At 49.1% G+C, this 18,244-nt stretch overlaps 1 protein-coding gene across 5 annotated transcripts in view; it reads right to left on the reverse strand.

The window, feature by feature from the left end:
* Nucleotides 1-18,244, reverse strand: part of ZMYM3 (zinc finger MYM-type containing 3) — a 682,395-nt gene that overhangs the window by 20,110 nt on the left and 644,041 nt on the right. For all 5 annotated transcript variants that reach the window (XM_085608441.1, XM_085608444.1, XM_085608442.1 and 2 more), the window contains one exon: nucleotides 15,934-16,048. In XM_085608441.1, coding sequence (XP_085464567.1) covers nucleotides 15,934-16,048 — 115 coding nt within the window. The remainder of the gene's footprint in view (nucleotides 1-15,933; nucleotides 16,049-18,244) is intronic.

Here is an 18,244-nt window from a genome sequence, read left to right on the forward strand (position 1 = left end):
CCACCGGTATCTGTTGCAGTGGTTTGAAATAGTGTTTTAAGTACAGCCTGGCCCACACTAGCTTGTTGCTTAGTTTGCACATCTACACATTAGTGTTTGGTGAAAGTGTGCGGTGTTGACCATGTAGCTGCTTTGCAGATATCGTCTAATAGGATGTTCCCTAGAAATGCCATAGAAGCCCCTATCTTTCGTGTGGAATGGGCTTTAGGGGGGGAACGGAAAGCGTTCGTTTTGCTTTGTGGTAGCAAATCTGGATGCATTTTACAATCCACCTAGCTATCCCTGATTTTGAGATGGGGTTGCCCTTGTGTGGTGGAGAAAAAGAGACAAACAGTTGTTTGGTCTTTCGGAAAGGTTGTGTTCTCTCGATGTAGTAAAGTAAGGCTCGTTTGACATATAGTGTGTGCAGAGGAGCCCTTTCTGCAACGGTCTGAGGTTGCGAGAAAAATACTGGTAGTTCTACAGATTGGTTTAGGTGAAAAGGGGAAATGACTTAAGGTAGGAATTTTGGGTTGGTACGGAGAACAACCTTGTTATGGTGCATTTTAAGAAAAGATTCTTGTATGGTAAGTGCTTGTATCTCACTGACCCTTCTAAGGGAAGTGATGGCTACAAGGAAAGCTGTCTTCCATGTCAGGAATTGCAGTTCGCATTTATGCAAAGGTTCGAAGGGAGGCCCCATCAGCCTTGTGAGAACGATATTTAAGTTCCACACAGGTGAGGGTGGTACTCTGGGGGGAATTATTCTTTTCAGGCCTTCCATGAAGGCTTTAATGGCAGGTACTCTGAAGAGTGATAGATGTTGCCTGTTTTGTAAGTAAGCTGCAATTGCTGCGAGGTGTAGTCGAATGGACGTATAGGCTAGATTACACCTTTGTAGGTGGAGTAAGTAGCCTATGATGTGTTGGATAGACACGTCCAGAGGATTGATGGTGTTGTTATGGCAATAAACAAATCTTTTCCACTTGGCAGCGTAGCAGGCTCTAGTGGTAGGGAGTCTAGCTTCTCTGATGACGTTCATACAGTCAGGGGGAAGATTTAGGTACCCAAATTCTAGGATTTCAGGAGCCAGATCGCAAGGTTGAGCTGAGCTGGGTCCGGGTGCCTGATCTCTCCATGGTTCTGGGTTAGGAGGCATGGTGAGAGGTGTAGCTTTTGGTGTGGTACTACCGAGAGTTCCAGCAGCGTGGTGTACCATGGTTGTCTGGCCCATGTTGGAGCTACTAGGATTAGTGTGAGGGAGTGCTGTTGTAGTTTTCGCAACACTAATGGAATGAGTGGGAGAGGCGGAAAAGCGTACGCAAATTTGCCTGACCAGTTCATCCATATTGCATTTCCTTTGGACAATGGGTGTGGGTATCTGGCGGCGAAGCTAGGGCATTTTGTGTTTTCGTGGGTGGCGAAAAGGTCTATCTGCGGATGCCCCCACATTTGAAAGAACGGATGAAGAACCTGTGGGTGAAGTTCCCACTCATGGATTTGTTGTGTCTGTCTGCTGAGCAGATCTGCCATGGTGTTTTGGACTCCTGGGACATGTTGAGCTAGGAGAAAGATTTTGTGGGGAATTGCCCCTCTCCATATGCTCTGTGCTAATTGAGAGAGCTGTGGAGAGTGTGTGCCGCCTTGTTTTTGTATAGAATACATGGGCGTCATGTTGTCTGTGCGAATGAGGACTGCCTTGCCTGAAATATGTGTTTGAAACGATTTCAGGGCTAGAAAGATTGCTAGTAACTCCAGATGGTTGATATGGAGTAACTTTTGTTGAGGCGTCTATGTGCCCTGCACTGTGAGGTGTAATAGGTGAGCTCCCCAGCCGGAGAGCGATGCGTCCGTTGTTAGTATTATCTGGGGAACCGGGTCCAGGAACGGTCGACCTTTGGAAAGGTTTGTAGTGTTCCACCACTGCAGAGACCGATGGGTGCGACGTCTACCAACACCAGATCGGTCCGTTGACCCTGGGCCTGGTTCCATTGGCGTGCTAAGCACTCTGGAGTCTTGCGTGGGGCACTATAAAAATGCAAGAGGCCATCATCCCTATTAATTGTATGAACACTCGTGCTGGGACGGAGTGCTGAGGTATGAATTTTCGTCGCAAAGCCTGAATGCTTGCAATCCTGACCGGATTGGGGTAGGCTATTGCATTTGAGGTGTCTATGGTGGCACCAAGGCATTGTTTTATGTGGGATGGTGTTATCTGGGACTTTTGGTGGTTCACCGTGAAGCCTAGTTGGTGAAGTAGTTGGATTGTGGTCGTGGTGTGGTGTACACATTGATTGTATGAAGTGGCTTTCATCAGCCAATCGTCCAAGTATGGGAAAACGTGAATGTGCTGTCTTCTCAGGTGTGCCGCCACCACCGCTAGCCACTTGGTGAATACCCGTGGTGCTGTTGTGACTCCGAACGTGAGCACTTTGAATTGGTAATGTTGTCCTTCCACTACAAATCTGAGGTACTTTCTGTGAGCATGGTGCACTGGAATGTGGAAGTATCGTCTTTCAAGTCCAGTGTGGTGAGAAGCGGAAGTACCTGCTGAAGCGTTACCATGTGAAAATGGTCTGAGTGTATGTATGTGTTTAGGGGCCGGAGATCTAGAATAGGTCATAGAGTCTCGTCCCTTTTTGGTATTAGAAAATATAGGGAGTAAACCCCCATATTTTGTTGATTGACAGGAACTTGTTCTATTGCCTGTTTTGTAGGAGGGAGATTACCTCCTGCTTTAGTAATGTTGAATGTTTTTTGACATTGGGCATTGCCTGGGTGGAATGTTTGGGGGGGTAGATGTTCGTTCCAGGCAGTAGCCTGACCGAATTATTTGGGTCACCCATTTGTCTGAGGTGATGGTCTCCCAGACATGAAGGAAATTTTGGAGGGTTGTGGGTGGCAGAATGGGCGTGGTTTGTTTTGCCTCTGCCCTTGTTGTTGTTACCCCTGTAGCCGCCTCTTTGGTAACCTTTTGTAAAAGTGGTCTGAGTAGGGGATTTGTACGATGTGGACACTGTGTCTGAGTAGCCGCCTCTGGATGCACTCCGAAAGGAGGAGTGGCGAAAGGAGCGTCTGGGCGGGTGAGACTGTAAGGCCCCCATGGATTTTGCGGTATCCGTGTCCTTTTTCATCTTTTCTAAGGCCTCATCCACCTTTGGCCCGAATAGATGTTCCTGGTCAAAGGGATGGTTAAGGATGGAGCCTTGTACTTCTGGTTTAAACCCAGATACCCTTAACCAAGCATGACGACGGAGGACGCTGGTGTTAATGGCCCTGGAGGCTGTGTCTGCTGCATCTAGGGGACAACGTATAGAGGTGTTTGTTATTGTTTTACCCTCTTGAATTAACTCGTTGGCTCTACTTTTATATTTTTCAGGGAGATGGTGCATTATGCTTTCTAATTCGTCATAATGAGCCCTGTCATATCTGACCAGCAGTGCCTGAGTGTTTGCTATATGCCATATGTTGGCGGCCTGGGATGCTGTGCGTTTGCCTGATGCATCTAGCAGTTTTGACTCCTTGTCAGGTGGTGGCGCATCACCTGACGTTTGTGAGTTTGCCCTTTTACATGCCGTAGAGACCACTAAGGAATCTAGGGGCGCTGGTCATCTGATGTAAGAGGGATCTGAGGGAGCAGGTTTGTATTTCTTTTCGATACGTGGGTTAAGGACCCTGGCTCTAACTGGGTCCTTAAAAACCTCTGCCGCATGCTTTACCACCCCTTTGAGCATGGGCAGTATGGAGGTGGACCTATGTGAAGTATCGAATGTGTCTAGGAGGAAATCTTCCTCCACAGGAACATTATGCATGTCCGCCCCGTGATAATGTGCTGCCCTTTGCAGAAGATGGTTAAACCCTAATGAATCTTCTGGTGGAGATGGTCTAGAAGGGTAAATATCGTCTTGTGGGACGTTGTGGATATCTGGTATGTTGTAATCGTCCCATAGATCTGGAGATCCTGTAGGGGTGGGGCCTTGTGGCACATCCCCTGTATCATCATATGGGTCCCCCTGATCATCATCGTCTGGAGACGGAGTAGGAGAACGATGAGGTGGGGGTGGAGAGGGCGGAGGGGGTGGAGGTGGGGAAGGAGGAGGAGGTGGAGGGGAAGGTATTCTGAACGGAGAGGTGGCAGAGTCCTTCCTCTTTGGAGGTGGAGCAGGCTTCTCCAAATGTCTCTTTTTAGTAGAGAGTGTCAAATGTCCAGTTTTTGGATCCTTGGTAAGAGTTTTTTGCAAGGGATCCGGTGTAAATAGCTCTGGTGAGGTAATTTGGTCCGTCGGCGCCGAAGGCGTCGGGCCGATGATTTTTTATGTTTTTCCGTGCCGGTTTGATGTTTAGAACCCGGCTTGGGACCCTCCAGTCTCTTGGTCGGCGCCGTGATGGGCTTCGGCTTGGAAGAGTCGGTGGCCTTGTGTGGTTTGGTCGGCACCGAAGATGGTGTCGGTGCTGAAGAGCTGGGTTTCGACCCCGAGGGCTTCGGTGCGGAGCTCGGTGTAGAGGTGGAGGCCGGTTTCTTTTTCGGTGCCGAAGTGTGTTTCTCGGTACCGCTGGTAGGTTGGCTCGAGCCCGAGCCGCCAGAAGGCTTATTTGGCTTCTTCACCAGGCCCGAAGGTGGGGTGTGTGAAGCAGTGTCTTTGGTCTTGCCTAGGCCCGGAGGCGAAGGCGTGACCAAAGCCTTTTTGGGTGTCGGCGCGGGTGTGGGAGGGAGTAGATTGGTACTCACGACCCTCTGCGCCGGAGTGATGTCCTCCACATCTGACTCGTCGGCCTCGGAAGCGCTGACGAGGTCCTCTTCGGTGCGATGATGTTCCGGATCGTCGATGCCGTCTCCGAAGATGTCAACTGGAATGGATGTCGAGGAGTGTGCCATGTTCCTTCTGGCTCTTCGGTCCCGAATAGTCTTTTTGGATCGGAAAGACTTACAGGCCGGACAGTCTCGAGCCTCGTGTTCAGGGGAGAGGCAAAGGTTGCATACCTCATGAAGATCGGTGTGGGGAAATTTGGACCCACATCGAGGGCACTTTTTAAATGGAGTTCTTTCCATGAGCCGGGACCGGAGTCTGGGTAGGCCCGAAGGCCGCCGTCGACGACTGGAACCGAAGGTTTTCGCCGATGGGAAGGCGCGTTGATTGAAGAGATCGTGATCGAAACAATACAACGATTGGGGTGAGGATTGCGCGTGGATCGTCAAACTGGAAGCTGTTCGGAACCGGAGCGCGAAGATTACATCCGAAAACAATCTGAGGATGGAGCCGAAGCCCATGCGCAATACGATCCAAAGGAGAGGTCACCGACCTCGTGACTTCCTAAGACTTTCCAAGAGGAAAAACAAACTGCAAACATCCGGGCCCAACACCAAATGGCGATCTATGCAAAAGTGTGTAATCTGCAGCTCATATGCCTCGAACATATATCCATATATATATATATAAATATGAGAGAGAAGAAGAGAGGAGAGAAGAGAGAGAAGAGAGAGGAGAGAAGAGAGAAGAAGAGAGAAGAAGAGAGAAGAAGAGAGAAGAAGAGAGAAGAAGAGAGAAGAAGAGAGGGAGAGAGGGAGAGAGGGGGAGAGGGGGAGAGAGGGAGAGGGGGAGAGAGGGAGAGAGAGAGAGAGAGAGAGAGAGAGAGAGAGAGAGAGAGAGAGAGAGAGAGAGAGAGAGAGAGAGAGAGAGAGAGAGAGAGAGAGAGAGAGAGAGAGAGAGGGAGAGAGATATGAAGTATGTGATGCTATAGGCCGTGGTGCACAAATGTGCATTGTGTTGTACACTGGCAAGCATTATTAATTTCTTACTATTGACTTTGACATGGCCTCATGTCATCCTGAATTCTGACTCTGCCTTGCTTGAGCTTTTCTGCGCAGACAGACAGGTTTGTAAGTTGTTTGTGTTAATCACGTTCAAGGATTGTTTTGTGAGAGATTGTTTGATGTACCCTGGAAGGCTTTCATAGGCTTTGTCAAGATAAAGGCTGGAACATGTGAGAATGTAGAGGGAAAGTGGGAACTCCTTCCTGCCATGGAATGCTTGCTTGGAAGCTGGCCAGTTCCAGTAAGTTTCCTTGGCGCAGAGGGGAAGACTCTCAAATCTTCAAGTGTGTGTTTTTTAGAATATAAAGCTGAGGGTTGTTGGCAGTCAAGGTGGGAGCTCACTTACAAAGTACACGTACTGCTGTAAGACGAACAGAACCTGAGTCCCTGTCGAGAGTCAAAGCCCAGCTGTGAACGGGCCCCCCAGCTTGAGTTGGCAAGGATGTCGAGTGAACGATCAGGTGAGGTGATTTGTTTCTGACTAATGCCATTGTGATGCGTGGTTACAGTGGCTGTGGTCATTTGAGATGTTTTCTTTGTGATGTGTGAATGAGTGAGGCGCACATCCAAAGTAATCATTTGATGTATTTAGTGTATATATATATCTTTCTGCAGGACCTCCAGTATATTTTCTAGTGATATATTTTTTGATGCTTGTTTATTCATTAGTATTATTCATTCATTTAACTGTTACATTTACCAAGTGTGTTAATGCTTGCATATAAATATATATCTCTATATACCTTTGAATGTGGTTCATTTGGCATCTGGGATAGCCTTTCTGTGTAGAGAGCATTGCATAAATAAAACCCCAAGCCTTATTTTAAATAGAGAGTCTTTGCATTTTGTAAGGTGAAACCCTTTTCTAGGTGTTGCTGTGTTTTAGATCTCCTGCTCCGCCGTGTTTGAGCCACCATGGGGGAGATTCTGTATTATCTGAAAGGTGGAGCAGTACAGGATTGGAGGCAATTACTTGGAATTGGAAACGGGCAGAAGGAAAATGGGAATGAGCGTGCAGTTATAAAAACGAAAGAAGATGATAGTTGTACTTAGGTCGCACGCATAGGTGAAGGACTTTGAATGCAGGGGAGGGGGTAAGGGAGTCACCAGGGTTGAAAATGTTGTCGGAGATTATGGAGCAGGGAATGCTGAATCAGTGTTCAGTGGTATGAAGACCGGTAAACCAAAACGAGCTATGTGTACTGATTTTGTTTTGTAGTTTGTTTTCAATTTTAAAGGCAGACTTTTACATCATCCGCTCTTATCTATGCTGTCAACTGTGTAACTGGGTTAGTGAACTTTCACGTTTTTGCTCATCACGCATCTGTTTATAATCAATGTAAGTGTGAAGCTAAGTATGGTTTCCTTCACCCCTTTTTTTTCTTTTGTTTTCGTGTTGTTGTACGAGTTATTTGCCTTCGGTAAAGATGTATCTGGTAGAGACAATTCTAGCCGCAGATTCCTTCACGTAGAATTATCCCCAGCCACAGCATCCCTGCGCGCCGGGGGCGGGGCAACATCACGTGACTCCGCCCAGGCGTCGTCCGCGTCGTCAGCGACCCACAAGGACAAGGGCAAGACATGGGCAGAGGACCCTCAAACCAGAGGACAGCAATGGAAGGGAGGAGGACAAGGATAGAAGCAAACCCCCCCCCCCCCCCAAACCTGGAGTAGCCAGAGCAGCGGGGCACCAGCACACTGAAACCCCATCCTCCAAGAACCAAGGGAGGAAGGAACCGCCCCCCAGCCGGAGCCACCCGTCAAGAACAAGGAAGGCACTCGCAGGAAACACAGCCCCCACCGGGAGGCGAGGACCAAAGACCAACCCAAGGGTCCTCACAGAATAGGGGAGGAAGGGCAGGCCGTGAAGGACTCTGCGGCTAGAATCGTCTCTACCGGATACATCACTACCGAAGGTAAGTAACTCATCTGATGGAGACTACTAGCCGCAGATTGCTTCACGTAGAATAGATACCCTAGCAATACCCCCTGGGAAGGAGGGTCTGCGAAAGGACCCCACCAGCAAATGCAGAACAGAGGGCCCCCCTGGGGACCAGATCTGTGGACCAGGTAGAACATCGCCCCTGCTAGGCCAAAGGAACCCCCACAAGCAGAACCCCACCGACCCCAAGGGGATGTATGAGGGAAAGAAGGCTGAAGAGGCTCGTACACTCACAGCAGAGGAGGCAAGGGCTGAGAGGCCGAATCACCCCACTTCCCCACAAGGCAGCACAGCTTCCGTCGAATGCCAAGACAGGAAGATGGAAGAAGAAGAAGCCTAGAGAGCCCAAGGAAACTAGGGAGAAGAAGGCGAGCCCACTCCAGATGGAGAGCCGCCTGTCAGCCAGAACAATGCCGGCAGTTAAGGCCAGAAGTAAGCAGAACAGCTCGAGGCCCCAGGAAGACCAAGTAGGCAACGCCTAGTAAGGGACATCCCAGACCGCAGAACGGAAGCAGGGAGAGTAGGAGAGGCCAGGCCACGCACACGACCTCAGGAAGCAAAGCAACCTACGGAAACACCAAGGAGAACAGGTACCCGAAGGCAACCAGAACCCTCCAGCAGAGCACAAGCCATATGACCGCTACCATAACCCCACATAGGACACGTGAAGTCCCAATATATGGGAACCCTCTTTGGAAGAACTTCCGCAGCAGAGGAAGAAACAAAAGAACCACTGGGGGAAAAAAAAAATCCCCGCAACAGGCTTGACAGCAGCCCAAGCAAAGCAGAAGGCCCAATCTCAGGGCCAAGTCTGCTCAACAACAACAAGGGGCCGTCCAGCAGCCAACAATGCCAAAGTCCCAAAGAGGGACGTAATCGGCCAGAAAAAATATACTCCACAGCCAGAACCACCGGCCTAAGAAGACCTAGAGGCAACCCTAACTCAGAAGTCACTAAGGAGGGGACGGATGAGGAGGACGGAGCCCTGCTAAGAGCCTCTGGATGGCGGAGCCGGCCGGGGCATGAAACAACAGACTGCCATCAAATGGGAGATCAATGAGCCTCTCCCGAATATTTTCAGGGAAGACGCCGTCCCGAAGCCAAGCATGGCGACAGAGAGCGACTGAGGAAGCCACGGCCCAGTCCAGCGCCTCAGACGTCTAGAGCGGAGTGGAGAATAAACGCCGCAAGCTCCCGGCCATCCAACGCATGGTGCCGCAAATCCACCTGGGCAGACTCCTGGGACGCTGCAAACCCCAGAGACTCAGCCGAGTCCCACAAACAGGAGGAGGCCCTAGCCAGCACACACAAGGTGTTAAGGGCTCGCTGGTCGAGGCAAAAATGTTGTGTACCAAGTGTCCAGCCAGCGGTCATCCCTGGACGGCGGAGCCAACAGGGGCGGCAGGGAGGGTAAAGCAGTCCGCAGAAGGGGACTGGCGGCTGAGGGGGTGAATTGACAGGCACGCCGGGTCACGCGGCGTCGGAAGGTGCCGATGCAGAAGATGTGGAGGCACCAGGTCCACGGAGGCAGGATGCCTCCAAGCCCCTGTCAAGGCAGAAAGGAGTGAACCTTCAAAGGGAAGCAAGATTTCCCTCCCACCAGATCCCTGGTGGAGGACCTCCAACAGATGGTCCGCCGGAAAGTGAGCGACCGGGTCACCCATGCGTAGGATGCCCACAGCCGTGCACACCGCGTGAGTGAAGGCCGCACCCGCATCCGTAGGGCCCCGCGGTGGAGAAAGCAACTCCTCTGTGGGCGACTGCTGCAAACTAAGGCGGCCGTCCCCGAGGCCAAGCGGGGCAGGCAAGGGCCAGACCTGGAAGTCAGGAGGTGCCGAAGAATGAGGAACCTGCCGTTCCTCCAACGGACACCACTGCTGCAGAAAGGGCGGGGAGCCACCCTTCGATGCCGGTGAAAAAGACACCACACGGCGACCAATCTCCGGGGAGGACGACACCAAAATGCAGCCTGCCTCCGGAGAAGGAGCGTCCGCCACTTGAGGCAGGACACCGGCGCCATCCGGCATCGACGGGCAAGGGACCTCCAAGTCACCCCGCACTGGAGACCGGAGTAGAGCTGGAGCTGCACTGACCCCGGAGCGGCGGCGGCCGGACCCCCGCCGAGGCAACCACCTGCATGGGGGAACGGAATGGGCCCGGGGAGGCGCCCGCAGCCCTCCGCCGGCCGCGGCCCAGGAGGCTAAGGTCGCCCGGCAACCCCTGTGGCGGCGTCAGGGACGATACGACCTCTGACTCTCCCTCCAACGAGGCAGCCGCCTGTGAGGAGGTACGAGAGGGGTCCGGAGAAGGACGAGGGGTCTGCCCTCGACCTGGAGCGGAAGAGGAAGGGCCACTGAACCCTGTGGCTCCGCACGGTCCAGCTGCTGCCGGCGCCATAGCGGCATCACCTCGGCCTTAGACAGGACCACCCTGCCAAGGGACCGAGAGGGGCTCAGGGGTGCGACCCGAGCCCCGCCGACCTTTCGCGACACCACAGGGACCCCCGCAGGGGTTTGCGGCGAGTCAGAGACGCCGTGGCCTGAAGGAGGTGCCCCAGAGGAGCCGCATCCCAACAGCACCACATCCTCCAAGCCTGGATCCGACCCAGTCGGCGCCGGAGCCACCGGCGGTGCCGCAGATGGCCCTGCGCAAGGCGAGGGATCCGCCGACGCCCCAGGAGGGGAAGGAGGAGACGCCAGTAAGGCCTGCAAAGCCGCCCCGTAAGTCTCCATCTGGACTCTTGATGCCCCAACACTGGGAAACGGTGGATAGGACGACACGCAGGGCCGCATCACCCGCGGAGAGTTCCAGCCCCCGGGGACGAACTGTGACACTTACCCACCGGGAAGCAACGCTCACGTGACATCGGAGAAAGGAGAGGACGACAACCACGGCCGGACCTGAAGCCGTCCGCCGAAGCAGACCGAGGGAGGACGCCAACCTGGAGAGACGCGCCTAGAGAAGTTTCATTCGGCGCTCCCACCGTGACTTCAGCTTCAACTTTTGGCACGCCGCACAATCCGAGGTGCTGTGATCCTCCCCCAAACACCACATGAAAATGAGGTGAGGGTCAGTCGCCGACATAAGACGCCCACAAAACGTGCAAGTTTTAAAGCCCGAAGGCATGTGCACACTGCTCCCACCAAAAAAGAATGGAAGAAAGGGGGGCCTTAAAAAGGCCTGCAGCAAGGAACGGATCCGTGTTGCACGCGGAAAAGGAAAAAACTGATGTAGGCGCGCCAGGGCGGGTCTTATGTGATCTCGCTGACGTCACGCACGACGCCTGGGCAGAGTCGCGTGATGTCGCCCCGGCACGCAGGGATGCTGTGGCAAAAGTTTCCGGATCCAGTCTCACGCCTGGGGATAATTCTACGTGAAGGAATCTGCGGCTAGTAGTCTATCAGATAAAGGTTTATACAAAGACTGGGGTGTGTTATACAGTGACTATAACCTCAAGACTCTGGTTCAAGGAATTCCACAATGAGATTTTAAAAACGTTCATAGAGGCTCTCTTTGAGTCACTTACAGTGGGCTTAGTCAGTGTGTGCCACCCTGCAAGTTACTGAGCCAAAACAAACTGCGTTTATTTTTAGCTGGAACCCAGTCAATACTTCAATTCCACTATAAAAAAAGTGATCGAGATTTAAATGGTTTTAACATGTAGTGAGACTATAGAGCAGTTCATGAAATCAGTAACAAAAGTAGTACAACTAATGTCTAGTAGGCACGCACGGACTGAGACCTCAGTGAGGTGCCAGTACTTCACTGGATGTCTATGGCTTGCCATTTTACTGCTTCACGGGGGTGCCAGAAACCCGCAGTGTGTTTCATTAGCCAATGGGTGCAGCCTGACACTGTGTGCTTGCTTCTCAAAACATATGTTTCAGCAAACCATTACTTTTGAGAAAAGGAACAAAGTGCTTACTATAAAAAAATACTAATTGAATGAAAGAGCCCGACGTTCAACGGACCTCTTGAGGAAAGCCCCGTGCTCTTCTCGCCACTTACTTTTTCCCTAAATATTGCAATATTGTTTCAAAAGTTACTAGTTAACTTAAGCCACAGAAGCTAGCGCTGTCACCTCTCTGAGTGCCAGAAGGTAGAGGAGTCTCTGAGTAGATCTGCACTCACCTCTGCAGATAGAAAGGTAAGCCCGCTCTCGTTTTTTACCTTCGTATTCAGAGAGAGTTTATTGGCGCCTCTGTCACCCCTCTATCTGTTCTCCTCTCAAGTTCTATGGACAGTACACTTTGCTGATCCTCACCGGACAGACACAAAGCAGCATGGTGTTATTTTCAAGTCTCCTGCTCCACCCGTCATCAGGGTGCCGTCTTGTGCCCCAAATGACTTCTGAATACAGTATGCCTTTATCTATAAATCTTTTGCATACGCTTTAGCCTAATCTTAGCACTATAAATTACACAATACATGCTTCTGTTCTTTTACTGAACACTATCTTGGTGCGCATCTGTTCACGGCGCCCCTGGCTCGATTTCATGGTGCACCAGGGTGCCACGGTGCACAGATTGGGAACTGCCCTAGAGCAACTTTAGGAGGTGGAGGAAAAAAGGGGGGGAAAAACGACAGAAAAAACATATCCACAATTACCCCCTCCTCGCCACTTCTGTACCCTATACAGAAACAACGCTTCAAATATTTGAGCCCCTACTGATAGAGTCGATCAATGTATCCACATCTTCCACCGAACAGTAATTATACATCTTACTATTCCACATAATGCTTAACACCGCCGGAAAATTTAATTGCGCCTTGGCCCCCAGTTTATGAAGCTTGTCCATTCTACTACCAAGCTCCCATTGCCGTTGATCAGTTGTTTTACACACAGCGGAACATATGGTGAAAGAAGTCTTTAGTGGTAAGGGGACCATCCTTTAAAGCTATATCCAGGATGGCCTCCTTCACAGTGTAGGAATAGAAATTTAGTACCCCGTAACCATTACCAGGAGACAAAAGAAAAGAAAGGGAAGACCTAGGTATGGATGGGGACCACCCATGAAGGAGAAAAAACAAGTCTTGTCTCCTGTTGCCCTCACACACCCCGATGGGTGTAATGCTTCATCATCGGACATTTGCTCCTCGTCGGGCCTGGCGCTGCAATGCCCTAAAGGGTCACTTTAGCGGAAAAGCAGCAATTGGCCTGGGGAAGCTCACAAAGGCGGCAAGCCTTTGAATCTTCTCCTTCGTGAACCCTGCCCATCCTGGGGGAGGAGGCTTGGCACCTCGTCCCAGATTGTGCATTGTTTCAGGCCCCCAAAAGCAGCGGCTCTCGACCCAGGGGTCCAGAAAAATGTCTGGTGGTGGCAGCCTGCACAGCCACTCAGTCAGGTCACTTTTCAGGGGGCATGTCTAAGATGCCCTCTGTGGTGCATTTTACATTAAATCCCACACTGGCATCAGTGTGGGTTTAATGTGCTGAGAAGTTTGATACCAAACTTCCCAGTCTTCAGTGTAGCCATTAGGGTGCTGTGGAGTTCGTAATGACAAACTCCCAGCACCATATACTCTTAATGGCATTACTGCACTTACAATGTCTAAGAATGGCCTTAGACACTGTAGGGGTACAGGGATCATGCACATGTACCCTCACCACTGGCATAGAGCACCCAGCTAGAGGGGTGACTGACGTATGCCAGGGCAGTGGTGTGTGGGCATGGCACACAGGGATGTGTGCCACGTCGACTCCTTGTTTTGTTCTGCACCCAGACACTCAGCATGCAAAGGCAGTGTGTGTGTGTGTCAGGGTACAGGGCCTTTAAGGGTGGCTCAATAAGTGCTGCAGTCCTTAGGGGCCTTCTCTGGTCACAGCGCCCTGGGTACCTATGGTACCATTTACCAGGGGCTGACATGTGGTCAGAGATGCCAATTGGGTTTTGTTTTGGGGAAAGAACACAGGCCCTGGGGGTCCTGATTGGCAGGGCACCAGAGCACATCAAGTCAAAGAGCATCAGTAGTCTGGCAACAAAAAAAAAGGGGGGGCGGGGGTTTAATGCAACAGAAACCCACATTCTCACACAATCTAACAGTAATTTCCAATGTATTGAAAAGATTTACAAACCTGTAACAAAGTCATTTTCATTCAGTTTGATTATATTGTTCAACCTGCCTTGAAAAGTAGCATATGCACTTACCTGTGCCAGGCTTGCTTGGTTCTAAAAAATAAATAGAGCTAAATTATATTTATACATATTAAATTGGTCAGAGTTCAGTCTTTGAGTGTGTGACATCATTTGCTGATTGAGCGGGTACAACAAATGCTACACACTCCCCTCTGATAAAGCCTTACTGCTCGCCTACACTACCACAAACAGAGTGAGGTGCTATCCACTTTTAACTCTGCCTACCTTTGGGGTTCCACTGGACTGTGCACACTGAACCTCACTTTGGTATAGTATATACAGCGCCAGCTTCCTACATTTCACCTTTAAGTACAAGGACAGTACTAACCGGCGTATGGGATGCATCTGCACTCTCCATAGCGCTGTGAATTACTGCACTTGAACCAGCTTTACCATGCAGAGCGCTCTCCAGTGTCCTCTTTTTATGTGGCTAAGGAATATATTGGACAATGGCGTTCAGCTCCTCCCACAAGTTCTCATCATAACTGCCAATCAGAGCCTAGGAGTTCGACAAATCCTCACCTCTCGGCTGCAATCTCGTTATCTGCATCCTCTCTTTATTTGAAGATGTGCCTTTTCATTCCCAATTAAATATTACATGTGCTATCAATATGAACCACCATTACATCTAGTTGAATATTCAGCCTCCTACATATTTGGTTTTGGGAGCAGCTTTGCATTTTCACTCCGGCCTTGGTTATAAAAATCAAAGTATTATCTACATCTGTAGAGCTGAATGTTGCCTACTTGCAACATTGTTAGTGCTGGGTGGTACTTTGTCTATTTCCTCTTCTTTTTACAGGTCGATTAAAAGAAGTTTGTGGTTGAAACTGTATACAATGCGATTGGTTTCTGGGTAGATGTTCGTGCTCCTCCCCGTAACATCCATATGACCACATTCTTCCTGTGTGTGAGATTCATGGATGTCTGCATTGGTCACATTCAGTCTTCAGAACACAAAAACCCTTTCTGAATTGTCTGGACAGAGATACACTTGGTCTTCATGTGTTCCAGAGCTGAAAGCAGGTGTTTGCCTGTATGCCTTTCCACCTTGTCCTCATTAGCTTAAAATGCGCACACACTCTCCTGGACTCAAGGTAGGCCAATCTCTCTGACGCAGTGTTTTTTTGAGAAATCCATCTGTTTCCCAATGCCAATAAATTTTTTAAGGACACATTCAGACCTGGATGTAAGTGCTAGGAGTGGTATGCCCATTAATGCATGTAATCCAGGTGGAGTCTGTCCTGGTCCGTGCATGGCATAGATCCCTGGAATCCCATGTGCACCTATATTAGCATCCTCTGCCCTGGATGGAGGATGATTCAGTTCCTCGTGATCCACATCAATTATCAAGGAGGAAGGGTTGTCTTCCGCTACATCCCCCATAACAGTGTTACTCTCATTCCTCCTAATCTGCACCAGAAGAGATTCAATGAAGGCATCATGCTACATCTGAGCACTGTCTATCTTCTATTGATAACTCGCCTCTTTTAGCACCAAAAGACTATACACACGAGACGCTTACACTTGCTATAATTTACAAGACCTAATCAAAACATATTGCAGACACTGCTTTGGTGGGACAGAATTTAAAGGGCATTTTCATATGGCTTATTCCAGCCCAGACTAAGTCATTCTCTCAAGGCCTGATGCCACAAGTCGGAAAGCTCATGTGAGTCACTGTAAAGTTCTCCAATGCCCTCTGCCTTGCAAAAAACCATTGATGCCCTCTTTCATTCTTCAGCGTCGATCGACATCAGACGGCCTTCACTGCTAGTAAATGGATCAGATTCCAAAGGCCGAAATAAAATCGAGGTGGAGTCTTTGTACCTCTGTATTGTGCGTTTCAGCAGGAATGATCATTAATGCACAGACTGAATGCATGGAAACAACACAGCACAATGATGAGAAGCATGTGAGGGAGGGTATATCTAACAGCACCAGAATGATAAACACACCGAAGGGGAGGGCTTTGAGGTCGAGCTCAAGCCAGAGACCTTTACTTGTTAAGATGTACAGCTAGAAGCAGACCGCTGCAATTTATAGATCATCAAGGTCCTTACCATTTCGATAAGTAAAACTCATAAAACTTGACAGGGCAGCGAAGAGGATTCATTCGATTCTCACGTTGCTCTAGAATCGGTATCTCGTCATCTCGTTTGCGCTTTGATCCACTTTCTGAAAATGAGAGAAAAGAGGTAGCTTAATAAACAGCTGCACAGAACATGTGGCGTATGGGAGTGGCCGAAGAACACTAGAGAAATGAAGCCGTCAAAAACAGTGCCAATAGACCTGCATAGAGCTTTTTACTACTGCGAGGCAGTGTACTTTTGCAGGGATTCTGCACAACCAGAACCATGCGCAGGAATATGGGAAATTAGCTTATAGGGCCTCAGTCTGCTTGTACCCACAAACCCAGGACCGACTAGCTATAGTGTCACACTTGCTCTCCTACTCACTCACAGAGAAACAAATTACTAGACACTTCAGAACAGAACACTCCCAGATCTCTCAGGAATAGTGGTAACAAGACACACCCATTCGCTCACACTCGGATACTTGTCCACAATAATATCTGACAGAGACACAGAAAAGTTTAAAATATTAATTTGATCAATCGTATCCTAACATGCAGTATATGTGCCACAACAAGCAAGAAAATGCACAGTATGAATATAGTCAGCATAGCAGCTAGTCCGTACATCATGAAGGGAGATGTCATCATAAAAAGACAGTTAGAAAAGAGTATAGTGCCTAATCTCCCTCCCCTTGCTAAGAAGAAGTATTATTATATAATAGAAGATCTCTGGGCTTTGTCAGCAGATCCCATACCTTATCCTATAGATGGTAGATCTACATTATAGATGCTGTCTCACTCCTCTCCCTGGAAATGTCCCTCTCCAAGTGTCTACGACCCATTCGTGTACTCCACTAAAAACCCAAGTACACTGTCCAAACAGTTGCATCAGTATGTTTTGTTTAAGGGCTGAGGTCTGGCCAGAAAAAATAACAAGGGGCATTGTGTTCGAACTTGCACCTAATGTTCAGTTAAAATCTCAGGAACATGCAGAGAGCGAACACAGCGATGAGTTCCATGTGAAAGTAGCCATTAAAATTATTGAAGAAAATAAAGACGTGGAGTAACGTGTGCAAAGCAGCAGGCAAGATGCAACGTGCTCATGCTATATTTAGTGAAAAAACGACAATGTCCCCATGGGCCACGTGACAGTACGCTTTAAGGACAGCACATGTGCAAAAGAAATTCAACTGAATAAATGGGGAGAAGGAAAACCTGGAGGTACTAATGGTGTGAATTAATGTGGACCTTTTCCCAATAAACAAGCACAGCAAGAAACAAGCCACTTGTCCGTCAAGGGGAACTTTGCTAAATTCATGAGCAATGAATGTGTTTGCATCTGTGTGGGATCCCAGGAAAATCTCCTCCAGAAAACCTTTTCTAAAAGAAACCTCAAATATGGCTATCTAATGGTTTTCTTTAATTGTAACCATTTCAAAATATTAACTAAAACTGCATATATACTTCTTAGAGAAAACTTTTCACTCATTTGTTTTTATGCATAAAGAAATGAAAGAAATGCTAGAGTCATACAAAGTTTTCAGGCTGAGTACTTTGAAAACTGCACTCTAACTGTGGCTACAAGGTGAAGAATGTTATTCAGAGGAAACCAACTCAGGCAGTTACGTTGGTATTTTCGAGTAATGGACAAACTAGCAAGTTCCCTCTGTTAAGGCTTCATCATAAAAGATTGCACAGAAATAGACAAGAAATGGGTACTTTCCTGTAGGAGTAGCTTTGCAGCTTCAAGAATGTTTCTAGATTCACGTGTTGTGCATTGTTCCATCACCTAGTGGTTGGGTCTACAATAAATTTCTTTCCGATTGGGGAACGTCTGTTTCCAATTGGTGCAGCGTTCATCTTCGTGCGCTCTGGAAACCTTTGTGCGTGGTCATTATCTTCAGATTCTCTTTTCCCCTTTGTTTATGTTCTTCTTGGCTTTCTGCTGAATTTAACTCGCCTTTTTAGATTTTGTTTCAGTGTTACACCTCATTTCCAGGAGTGGTGGGTGGGTGACAGGTGAATTCAGAAATTCTTCAAACTGCGTAACTACTCCGTAACCATTTCATTTTGCAGCGTGAATCTTTTCTGGATTCATATGCTCTGCATTGAATTTGTAGCAGGATCCCTGTGAATGTTTAGCGGTTGGGTTGAAATGAGCTTACACTTGCAAATAAATTCTTCTGTCCCCCTTGTCCCACCTGGGACTCCTCGATGACGAGGATGTCCACAAAGTAGCCTTTTGTGAAAGTATGGATAGATTACCAGGTGGCTGCCATACGAACAAGTTATTTACC

This window comes from Triturus cristatus, chromosome 5_2, assembly GCF_964204655.1.
Source record: "Triturus cristatus chromosome 5_2, aTriCri1.1, whole genome shotgun sequence".
NCBI classification, from domain to species: Eukaryota; Metazoa; Chordata; class Amphibia; order Caudata; family Salamandridae; genus Triturus; species Triturus cristatus.